This window comes from Rhipicephalus microplus, chromosome 5 (assembly GCF_043290135.1).
Source record: "Rhipicephalus microplus isolate Deutch F79 chromosome 5, USDA_Rmic, whole genome shotgun sequence".
NCBI classification, from domain to species: Eukaryota; Metazoa; Arthropoda; class Arachnida; order Ixodida; family Ixodidae; genus Rhipicephalus; species Rhipicephalus microplus.
In genome coordinates, this window is record NC_134704.1 from 46,276,129 (window position 1) to 46,288,657 (window position 12,529).

At 47.1% G+C, this 12,529-nt stretch overlaps 1 protein-coding gene across 1 annotated transcript; it reads right to left on the minus strand.

Moving 5' to 3' along the window:
• Window positions 1–1,278: 1,278 nt before the first annotated feature.
• Window positions 1,279–11,234, minus strand: LOC119174619 (uncharacterized). The gene is made up of 4 exons (XM_037425605.2): window positions 11,105–11,234; window positions 6,939–7,007; window positions 4,866–5,164; window positions 1,279–1,598 (listed from the first exon to the last, which is right to left on the minus strand). The coding sequence occupies exons 1-4, from the start codon at window positions 11,111–11,113 to the stop codon at window positions 1,469–1,471; spliced, it is 507 nt and encodes a 168-aa protein (XP_037281502.2). The 5' UTR covers window positions 11,114–11,234; the 3' UTR covers window positions 1,279–1,468.
• Between the last annotated feature and the right edge of the window lie 1,295 nt (window positions 11,235–12,529).

Consider the following 12,529-nt stretch of genomic DNA (forward strand, 5'->3'; position numbering starts at 1 on the left):
GTGCAAGTCATTACGGTCAAAAAAGCAGTGTTAATAGTCATTACGTGATACCGAAGATAACTCTAGCTTGGTTCGGTTATTATCCTCAGAAATGTTCAGTCGCAATCGTTTATCAAATTTTAATTCTGTAACAACTTCAGTCTCACGCCGTACCCCAGCGCAATTTATCGGCGGGTTATCGCCAGGCAGTCCTTGTGCCTTCGTGGTCGTTTTTATTTTTTGTAGGGTTTAGGAGCCTACGAAACACAATGCCTATGTGTTGAGCAGCAGCATCTATTGTCAATGTGTTTGTAAAGAAGCAACTTCGCATGCTAGCAGGCGTAAAGTACACTGTAATAAAGGGCGCATGCGACGAGTACAAGTATATGTGTAGTGATTGGGTGGCGAATTATTGTGACACTGAGGCGAACCAAAGCGTACATTGCTTTTATTGAAATAATCGAATGCTTTCCGCTTATACCTGCTGATCATGCATATTATGTATCTATTTTTAAAGATAAATTCAGAAACACATTCATTCATTCGTTCATTCCTTTTTTTTCATTAGCAATGGTCAACTGCCATACTATTAAAAAACTCGTGGCTGTCGAATTCCACCTTGAGCCAATCGCAGAAACCGTTGCACCTCCCTGGACCAATCATATAGCTGGCATCAGGTCGAGCGTCATAATATGACGTCATTTGACAGCACCCTGAACTACGGTGTATTGCACTGTGCCTGGCGTGAGAGTGTGCTAAACCACAGTACACGGCTCAATTAAAACTGGGTAGCACGTTGTGGTTAACCACAGCATTATGTAAAGTGCACGCCGCTGCTCGATTGTAGAACTCGTTTCCTCTATGCTGTAGTTAAAGCTCTGTAATGACAGAACGCTGCTCCAGCGAGGTCAGTAGACTTACTTGCGCCATTGTTAGGAAAAATGTGACTTTACCAAAAAACTGCTAGAAAAATGACTACGTACGCATTGCAGAAGCATTAACGTGTTGACCTGTTACAATAGAAGCACGAACCTATATTCAAATAGTCCCACCTTCATATTACCATTAATTGCTTTAATGGCATAGCCAGTGTGTGAATAAGGATCACACGGGCTGCCTCCCCCTCCGAAAATGTTTGCATTTTTGTGTGTGTGTATGTACAAAACACTCGCACCAACATATATGCATTGAGGCGTGTCGGACAGATACGCATGACGCTTACAGTGTCCGTTACCTCAATTGCGCGGACAAAGGATAGCAATTCTATACCCTAGTGGCAGATTTGAGCAAACGATCAGGTGTCTCTGGATGAATTTTTATTAAGCGCCTCTCGCACCATTCCTGTCGCATGACCGCATGCAAGCGCTCGCGCTACTGACTCCGCCTGCGAGTCTCCGAGCCCGTGCGACGCATGTCGGTCATCATTCGGACTCTCCTCACCACGCTCTCGTCTCGATTTGTGGCTTTAACAGCGGTAGCCCGGGCCTCATCACGCCTTGGAGAAGGGATACTGGAAGGCTTGCTGCTGCTGTCCTCCGGCAGGATAGAAGGCGGCCTGGGCTCCGGCAGCGCCCCCTGGTCGCGTTATGCCTCCGCCGTGAACCTTTGGCGCGGTAGACCTGCAGCAAAAGCGGGGAGCATGAGAACATATGCGTGCTAAGGGTAGCCGAGTTTAACCAACTGTTTTACGTTTCGTCTAGGTTGCCGCACGGCGCATGAAATTTTCTGAACCTCGTAGTATAATATAACGACGAAAATCACTGAAGGCACGCGTAATTTTTTTTTCTACCATTGAGCGCGTATACCCATGTGTATCGAGTACATTTATTGTCCGGCAGTCTGCTGTGGAGGACGTGGCTCTCGGACACCACTGTTGCATAATTATATATTGACGTCTAGTAGAGCAATTCAAACAAAGGGGCATAGGTGTGCGTAGTGTTTCCCTTCGGGGGAGGGCTTTATTGAGTGAATACATGAGGTAGACTTTTCACTATACCCCCTCTCACTTATAAGATGCATATCATCGGATCATCGGTCGTTTTAAGAAGCATATCATCGCCTAATCTTCATTCTTGCATCCACTGTGAAGCTTGCTTTCTATAGGACTCAACCAACGAGAGAGGGGAGCGGCAGCAATAAAGCTTGACCCCCCTTCCCATCTCCCACCTTGAATGCAGAACCTTGCCCGCGCCAATGCCCCCTGTGGCACACCACACCGATCGGTCGGCGCTCGGAACGAGCCTTTTGCAGGCACCGTTATACTAAACGGCGCCAAGAGATATACCTCAACTATGGAGTTGCAGCGAGGATCGAGTTGCGATACTTTACACCAGCAAGACTCGTGACGGAAGATCACGCACCACTTTGCGAGAGGAGCTCTCCGGATCCGAAAACACAATCGACCGCCTTAACCGAGAATCATCGAAGCGGGTCGCAATGCGCACGTTCCCAGCTGTAACAGTGACTGGTTGCTTAAATGTAAGTGCGCAGAGGAAATTGTTCGAGTATTAAAATTTAGTTTTCACTTAAAGCCTACGCCAACACCTTCCCTGATTGATTGATTGATTGATATGGGGGGTTTAACGTCCCAAAACCACCATATGATTATGAGAGACGCCGTAGTGGAGGGCTCCGGAAATTTCCACCACCTGGGGTTCTTTAAAGTGCACCCAAATCTGAGCACACGGGCCTACAACATTTCCGCCTCCATCGGAAATGCAGCCGCCGCAGCCGGGATTTGATCCCGCGACCTGCGGGTCAGCAGCCGAGTACCTTAGCCACTGGACCACCACGGCGGGGCGCCAACCCCTTCCCGAAAATTTTCTATTTTGCATGTATATATATATATATATATATATATATATATATATATATATATATATATATATATATATATATATATATATATATATATATATACACATGCGTTCATACAAGCACCCACACGAGTGCATTTCGGTGGATCAGATGCTCGGCTCCTGACCCACAGGTCATGGGTCCAATCTCAACCGCTTATGTCTCATTTCAGTGGAGGCGAAACGGTAGAAGCCCGTGTACTGTGCTATAAGTCAAATTGAAAATGCCGAGCCCTCCACTACGGCGTTCTCTCATAATCGTATTGTGGGTATGGGACGTAAAACTCCAAATATTATCATTAAGCAGGCAGTCTAACATAAATACAAGGCTGGTTATACCCCTCCCCCCTCATATAACACACACATAAACACAAAAGTTTTTTTTTTTTCATACGGCCTGCCTCAAGGTTATAGCAAAACTGAGATATATGAGTACGAGGCTTGACGGCCACCCTCGATAGTCGCACTTTCTATAGCCACCGTGTATTCCGTTCACCTGTTAGCACCATTAGTCAAGTCATCTCCTTTCTAGCAAACAAAAGGATCGTGTGGTGTACGCTACAGAGATAGGTCAACGGCGTATGCGTCACGCCAGAGGTGCGCTAATGGAGCTCTTGACCAACTTATAACCATAACCTTGCTGCAGTCTCGGCTAGACGTCGCGCCTGCAATTCAGAAGCGTAAATGTATGGGATGCAACTTTAATTAGTTCGAAAACGGAAGTACATAGTTTGTGGAAGAGCGTATAACTTATAAGTTGCTCTCACACAACTAGAACGTGCAGGTATGCTATTTTTACTCTAATTCTGCGATGTTGTCAAATTAGCCATTTTTTAAACTTTCCTTGGTTTATAGGGCTGGGGCGGCCTCTGCAGGCTAAACGGCCATTGCGGAATTTTACAAGATGGCGGAATCACAGTGGGGCTCTTACATATGCGCGTCTGGCTATTGTGAAATTCGAAAACGGGGAGTACACGGTTCTGGAGCGGACGTTTCGAAAAGCGGACTTATCTTTTTGAAGGCTGTAAGGTTACAATGGACTCCACTCCCCCCCCCCCCCCACCTCCAATTTTCAACTCGGTAAAATTTGAAACTGACGCCTACGATTTCACAATCTATATATATATATATATATATATATATATATATTGTTAAGACGTTTATTGGCGGACACTCGTTGATGATTCACGAAAGCGACAGTCAATGCGGGGACCGACTCTCTGCACGAGCTGCTCTTATTCTTATGAAAAGGGCGACCCACTAGAAGGCACTCGAGAGGAGGACGACCCACTCTTCGAAGGCTTTGCCACAATATATATATATATATATATATATATATATATATATATATATATATATATATATATATATATATATAAATCACAGTTTCGCCGGAAAGCCGAAACATTGAATGCGATAGCTAAAAGTTAGTACTGATCCGAACTCACGCAATTCTACAAAACGCGTTAAGTGAATACGGCCGCTTCAGCGAGCGAAGCGGTCTTCATGCTGTCTGTCGTTTCAACGTAGAGTAAACGGTCAGTGTACAGCATGCACAACTGATGCCTGTCGAGGTCTCTGATGTCTGCCACGCCGTTGATCACCGGCTCTCACTACTGCGCCCTTTTGCTATTGCAGCTCGCGAAGTTGATGCTCGAGCAGCGCAGAATATCTCCCCCTTCCCGTCTACAGACAACCCTCCATGCTCCTTCGCTCGACAAGAGACGGGCGGGTAGTTTCCTCTCTGCTTGAGGAGCGATCGACGGCAGACCTCACGCATGGAGTGATGTCCCAGGCGCCCTTCGTGCGACAGAGATTGGCGACTCGTTTCATCTCTGCTTCGACCAGCCGCGTCCACCGTTTTCCCACACCTCAATGCGCGCGCACTTTTGCTCGCGCATCGAACATGCGATGCGTGAGGCGATGTTACCGATCTGGACGTTTACGGGACATGACGGCGACGGACAAAATTCACTGGAAGTGTCCGTATTGTTGCTATCGCAAAGGTTCGCACGTTTACGCGGCGCTCACCTCCAGACGACGTCGGCCGGCGACTCGTCGGCGGTGCCGTGCTCGTTGGTGTCTACGGTGGCGCGGAATCCGTTCTCGTCGGCCACGTAGCTGACGCGGCGTCGCGACCCCTCCGCCGTGGTGATGGTGTAGAAGCCCGTGACCCGGCCCTGCGCGTCGCCGGACTCGCTTCGGCTGCTAGAGCCGTCCGCTCCCGGCGCGTCGTATGCGAAGCTGTACGGTGACCAGCCCAGGGGATTCCCGGCGCCACCACCGGGCACCACTGGCACGAGCACGGGCTTCGGCAACGTCTGCGGAAGCTGCAGAAAAAACAACAACAGATGGATGCACTTCAGTGTGATAGGCTATAGACCAGTTTTTTTTATAATGCACTTGAAAAGCGCGCACCCGCCACGGCGAGCGTGTATGGTGCTCGACTGCTGATCCGATGGCCGCGGGATCGGATACCGGCTTCAGTGGTCTCACCTTCGATGGAGGCGAAAATGCTTGAGGCCCCATTAAGCACACGTTAAAGAACCTCAACTGGCCGAAATTTCCGGATCCCTCCACTACGGCGTCCCTCATAATCATATCGTGGTTTTGGGACGTTACACTTCAACAATTACTCTTTTAAATATGCGAACAGTTGATCTTGTTGGTTGTGCAGGGTCGTCTACATTCAGGTTTAACTTCTCGTCGGTATTGGGTATCTCATAAAAGTTCACATAACTCGAAAATTCGTTGTTAAGGCGAAAGCCTTAAGTGACTCTAAATGCGTCAAGCAATACACTGACTGAAAAGACAAATCACAGCGTCTCTTATGCGTTCACCTATAAAACAACTCGAAGCTGGAAGCGACCTTCTTCTTCTTGTAGACCAGGCACCTCACCTGGTCTCGCACTCCACCGTGATCGGCCCGCCCATCTTTGAGCACCTCTCGATGTACGTGATGACGGCATGTCGTCATGAACATGTCACATTATTTGTCTATTGGTGACATCGTGATGATGTCATGTGAGACGTTATCACGTGATTATCTATTTTTTGCGTCACTCATGTTGGCGACGATGCCGCGGGACGTTGCCGACGTGGGACGCTGATGAATTTTCGCGGTCGATAAGACGTCTAAGGCTTCCGCCTTCCGGTCGTCTTAGGCAAATGTCATAAGTGGTTCTCTGAGTTCTTGTGTTTAAGATACCACAATTTTACGTGACACAACGTACATTTATCTCGTAAAGTTATATGAACCTTCTACTTTTGTCGTCTTGCTGGCTTGAAATACTTTTGTCAGCTTGACTCTGTACATACTTTAAAGAACAGCGCAAAAAACGAGAGGCCAGACAACGGGACGCACACACAGCTCTTTGTGCGTCGGCTGCTCTATTTCTTCTGTACGCTCATCTAACATTGATTACTGTTGAAATCATCCGACTTGGTGGTACACTCGGGGACAACTTTCTGTGGCAATGAAGGGAAGGCTACGGAGGCAAAGTGGGCATTTGCCACCACTCTAGAATATCGTGCCACGAATGCATCCGCGTTTTTCGCGTGATAGTAATAAAAAAGAACAACACAATTTTGTACTAAATGCTGTTTATAAAGAGACGCTGCACGCGCTGAGGAGATACTATTATTTATTGTTGCTCTCTGAAGAGTCATTCCGCGTTTTTGCGCGTCTGAGAAACGTCGTACAAAACCAAAATGGCGTCCTCGTCTTAAGGCGAGCGCGTGTCGATCTCCAGCTATTCCGACGACTCGGCCGAAGGTTAACTTGTGTCGAATTTCTCTCACAAATGGCTGTGTAACAGGCGTATTACACTGTGTGCAGTGGAATTACATGAACGCGGCTGTCATTCGTAATGCGAGCCGAAGTGGACTACATCGCGGAGGAGTAGCCTTCCCTTCATTGCCACAGAAAGTTGTCCTCGCGAGTATTGTGGTTAGAAGGGGAAGAATGCGCCTAATTTCTAGCTGCAGCCCTGAGAAGACGTTTACAGACTTGAGAAGGCGTTTACTGAACGCCTCCCTGCTCCCCTTTCCCTTATCTTTCCGTGAAGAAACTGGAAGTGGAAGGTGGGCCTCTTCGATACTCACGAATCGCTGCGGGAATGGCGGGAACTGGCAGCTGGCCCACTGGACGAAGCACAACGCAATGACGGCCGTCTGCGAGACACAAACAACACGCAGGCAATATTGAAGCGCCGCTCCGATCGATACCAGTCCATCACGGTTACGAGCACAATGTCAACGAATATTTGTACTGTGTCGTACACTACACTTTACAACATTAAACGTATAACATTTAACACCCAACATACAATACTGAAATGTCCTAAAGTAAGGCCGTGCCTGACTTCCCGTACCTGTGTATAGCTAACGTTTTAATGAGCTCTTCTCCAAATTTTAGACCTCAAAAATCTTTACGCGAATTACGAATAACCGAGATATTGTGAGATGGGTTTCAGAATTTAACTTACAATATGCGTAACACACGGACTTGCCTGACACTTAGATGCATTATTTGGAGGTAGAGGTCATCAGTGTGATTGCCGACATGTTTGTCGTATTTGCGACGGCAAGCAAACGGGTTCGTTCAACATACTTGTAAATTTCCGTCAGTCAAAATGTATCGGCAGCGCTAAGGAGTTTTTGAAAGCACGTGTTGCGCCTTGCGTCGTTAAACATCGCAGCCGTAATTATCGTAATCGTCGCCACTTCGTCGTGATCATCAGTGACGGATATCGGTGCACTATTTTTTTGTAGTGCTATATAGACAGCTTGCGAAGTCACCACCAATCGGATACATGTCTCGTAAGTGCTCCCCTCTCGCTTCACGGGTGCAGTGCCCGTGCATTACGGACGATATTGAATCGCCGTATACACATCTATTTTATGAAGCATGAACAAGAAATATCTGCGTTGTCGTGTATGTATATACCCTTTTCGAAATCGTAAAGTTAGCTTTCCTGCTATGCAGTTGGAACACGTAATGGCGGCTCGACATTTAGTTCGAATAGCCTGTTCAAGCGCTGTTTACTTACGCAATGACGTGTAAAATGTTGAGTCGGCTCTCTTGATACAAACACTTATAATAGACAAGGCCCAGTGCGTTCAACTGAGACCAAGTCTCCGCTTGAAGCACGATAGGAGCCGCCATTGCACGCTCAATATGCAGGGAAGAGAAGCGCACTTGCGAATTATGGAAAGAGCCCGTTATCGGAATCGAAAATGCGTGAAGACAAAAAAGACGGGCGGCGACGCCGTCTCTTGTAGTTGCCGTGCCACATGCTCATGGGGTTGCGAGCTTTTGATGCGTGAGTTCGTTAGTTTGTATTATAAAAGAGCCCGAAGCTCTACCATGAAGGAGGATTGAAAGAGGAAGGACAGGGAGGTTAGCCAGTTCAGAGTAAAGCGAGTGGGCTGGTATAAATCCCTGTAACCCTCAAAAACAGTCGAGCATCGGAAATCACACAGCGTACGCAAGCAGGCGAATATTCCCTTGTGTTGACGATTGTAGCCTTCCAAACGTGTAAGCTAACGACCCTTCTGTAGAAGGGCTTGCTGCTCCGGAAATGGGCGCATAGGGTCAACGTCAGGAAGACCGGATTGCGACGTGTGCGCCCCGTCCATGAAAGTTTCGAATACCTCTATTGTCGTCTTTATTATTAATTTTTAACAAAAGATGCCTTAAGTACGCGAAATTATGCGGAACTCTGAAGTGGAACTCTTAACGTAGACCATGGAACTGCGTGGTCCTCATGACTTAACGGGGATGTCGTTCGGGCGCGAAATTAAAGATGAATTTTGTCTCATCAGGTCCTGTTACAGCAATTAATATCTTTTGGCTAAACATTACCAACCGAGTCTGGAAAGGATGCCTAACCAGGTTCACAAACGCGACGTGACTCTATCCAACTTTTCAATGCTTCTTTAAACTGCATGGTCAGTATAAAACGCTAAGTTACACGCATGTGTCCTTCATTTTAGTATAAATAATCGAGTGCAAGACACCACGTTCTTAGCTATTACGACAAGCCCTCCTCCCCCTCCGCCGGCTAGTTTTCTCAGCATGAGTGATAATCAACCTCAATAATTCGATCTTGTATTAAGCATACATTAACTAAACTATATGAAAAATAAAGCAAATGCTTGGTGTAATCGGTATAACGACTGACCACTTATTTAAGTCCCGAATATCGGTCTTCATTGCACCCGAGTGAAACAGCGCAGTTTGTGGTTGGACAGCCGTGACATCACACATTTCATCGTACTTTAACACACCTTTTTGTTCTTTTCTGTAGCGAATTCAACGAATAGTGTGGGGATATGACTTGAAAGCATGAAACAGAAGGCTGTGCAAGCTCTAAAATAGCTTTTTCATGCATTACCGGTGATTGAGAAAACTTTGAATAATTGTATAAAAAGAACAGGCAGGACTCCAGCGTCCTACCTGTCCTGTACTTTTCCTCTTCTCTCGCTTTGCAGTTTTCTTTAATTTCCACTAAGATTCCCCTCTTTCCCAGAGCGGGGTGACCTGTTGGGCTCTGCCCCGGTATACGCTACCTGCCTTTATTCTACCTTCATACTCTCTCTCTCTCTCTCTTCTTAAAGTTCTTGCAATGCGTGGGATGACATTGCTTTTGCATTACAGGGCATTGCAACGTAATTTTTATCACACAAATAACTGCGACCTGTGATGCATCAGGTTGTACTGCCTCTGGTACTTTAATAAGTAAGTAAATAAATAAATAAATAAATAAATAAATAAATAAATAAATAAATAAATAAATAAATAAATCATTCAATTCAGACAGCTGATCCGCCGTGGTGGTCTAGTGGTCAAGGCACTCGGCTGCTGGCCCGCAGGTCGCGGGATCGAATGCCGGCCGCGGAGGGCGCATTTTCAATTGAGGCGAAGATGCTTGAGGCCCACCAGTGCTCAATTTAGGTGCACGCAAGAGAACCCCATGTGGTCGAAATTTCCTGAGCCCTCCACTACGGCGTCTCTCACAATCATACGGTGGTTTCGGGACATTACACCTGAAATATTATTATTAATTCATAGAGGCATTTTTGCGCTTTTGCAATCCTACGCTCATGGCATCGCCCAGATGCAAGCAAGGAGAGTGGTGGCTCCGAAACCTTCATGGACCTCGCGTGCCCTTTGAAGGCTGTATGAGTCGTTTTTAGGTTTTGAACGGAGAAAAAACATGTCACAATTTATAGGACGCGTCCTATAGGGACCAGAAAATCGGAGAAAGGTGGACCTTAATGTTGTAATACATGACCAGCACTTCACAAAAAGGGGGAACACTGTCGACGAGCCTTCGGTGACTGAGGTGACCAAGCGTGCTTAACTTTTTTTCTTTTTCGGGGTCGTCGAAATATAATCCAATATTTAGAAGCGATGGCGGTGAACGAATATCAGAAGGGTGGAAAATCGGGTCAGTTGGCACTCCAATGCCATTGCTATTCGGTATATTCAGTTCGCGTTTTTACTTTTATTAGAATAATTAATACCAGGTTAACAGCAGCATCTGCGATGCGCTGTAACATATCTGAAACAGTGCGTCGACATATGCACTCACAATTGAAGAACAATACGAGTTCTATCTTCAAAGAGCGCACTTTAAGGCGTTATTGCCGCGGTATGAGCTGGCTATGTTTTAAAATAAAGCAATGAGACGAGAGGAGGTCAGTATGACTATTAATTGGCGTGAACTAAGTAACTAACGAAATTCGAAGGCACTTTGTACACTTACAGAAAACATGCGCAGATGTCGTGGCGCCTCTTAACGCCAGCTGAACTTAACCAAAGCAAGGGAGTAAGCCATAATTCTGTAGTATGTATTTTACCAAGCTTTCCATTCGTTGCTTTACAAAGGCTTTTCTCTCGGAAAAAACCTTAAGTGCTTTCTCCCCGTAAATAGGGCGAAGCCTCAAGCTAGCTGGTTATGAAGGTTCACGTTCTTCATGTAGACTTCGCTGCCAAAATCACCTGGGCACCTAAATTACACTCTCTTTGGTCGCTCCTTCCATCACACAGTAATAAACATTATATGGCTCGATATCATTAGCGCGCATCCGGTAACCACACGCCACTTGGCCGGGAAGAAAAAAAAAGAAAAAGAAGACGATAGTAATAAAGCGCAGCGGCAACAGGGGATGATCGGTGAGGACAATCTCCCAACAGACGATGACACCGACGATATCCAGGGTCCTAAAGGTGGCACTAGGTGACATGCCGCTGAGAAACTCACCTTTAACATGATTCTGCTTGATCCTTCTTTTTCGCTAACGCCAAGCACACGTAAAGACGCGGGCTATATGCACCAAACTGCAACGTTCCGATACAAGGATGAGCACTGCGAAACTAGCGTCTCCGTCCCGAACTTATATAGGAGGTGCATCGCCAAGTCTGTTGAGGAGCGGTGAGGGGGCAGAGTACTCCTCCGGAAAGGCAGCGTATGCGACGATATGTGCTGGGGCGGAAGACATGGCGACGTCTGCTTGCTTTGGCGGTGCTCCCCGAAAGAACGGAGACGCTATACAGTAAACGACAAAAGAAAGAAGACGCCCCTCCGTGCGATTTTCTCTCTTTTTTTTTTCTTGGTTCTGTGGGAGAAACGCCATTCCTACGCCCTTTGGCGGCCGAATGTTACGAGATCGAAAGAAGAAGAGACAAGCGTGGAAGTCAAAAAAGAGAGAAAGAATTGCTCTGACTCACGCGCACGCTCACGCACGCACTGTGTCAACGTGCATGCATACCTGAGTTCGCTCACACACGCACATAACCCTCGCGCCAAGAAGCGACAGCGCTTTCGCGCTCTTACGTCTGAGATGCGCGGGCCGCTGTCAACCAAACAAACTACACACAACACTGGAGGCGAAAAGACCCGCATTGTTCACGGAATCAGACACGGAGGAGTTTTTTTCGTGGCGGGCGTGTATGTAGTGCGTGCATGTCCGCGTCTGTTTCCTGTTTGTGCGTGACAACAGGTCTGTGCATCTGTCCTCACGGTGTAGTTTGTTCGTGCGTACGTGCATCAACTTCGCTTCCGTTTCTCTTGTAGCACGTCCTTGAGACATCACGCCGGGTCTGGGGCAGTGGTGCGCCGAGGGTTTGCGGCGTACATTCCTGCCAAGAGGGAGGAGCCGTTCGCATGGGGCTTGATAGCATCAACGTCGCTGTAATCATATCTTGACCGAGTTAGCCCGCTCCGGTGACGCCGCAGCGTCCTTGAGATTCTCGCGCTGGGTTGTGCTCGCTTGGAGTGTCTCGGGCTTGTGACGTTAAGACAATCTGTCTTGCTTAGAACGGTGTTGAGAAGCGGCTGAGTGTGCGTGCTTGCGTATGCACGGGCCATTGTGCGTGGAGTGGCAGGTTTCCTGAACACTAATCACTGCGGTATACCCAACAAGCGCGGAGAATCATTCGATACTCGGCCGTTCGTCGTTAGCTCTCGCTTCACCAGCCCCCCCACCCCCTCCTTTTTTTCTTTTTTTTTGACGAGCTCACTGTTTATTTGGTATGACGGCATCAGGCTATCGAAATCTGCAGGTACCGCAGTCGATTCCTGTATACTCGCCTGCTATAGCTAAAAAGTTTCTTTTGATGTTCTTTAGAGCGAATTTTGTTATAGAACAAGGTAAATATAACAAATCCGAAATTATTGGGCTATGCA

Excerpts from the sequence above, each read along its gene's own strand:
- LOC119174619 (XM_037425605.2), bottom strand. Across the intron at positions 5,165-6,938 it reads CGCCATTCCCGCAGCGATTC|CTTCCGCAGACGTTGCCGAA; the intron begins GTGAGTATCGAA and ends TTTTTTCTGCAG. Across the intron at positions 1,599-4,865 it reads CCGGCCGACGTCGTCTGGAG|GTCTACCGCGCCAAAGGTTC; the intron begins GTGAGCGCCGCG and ends CTTTTGCTGCAG.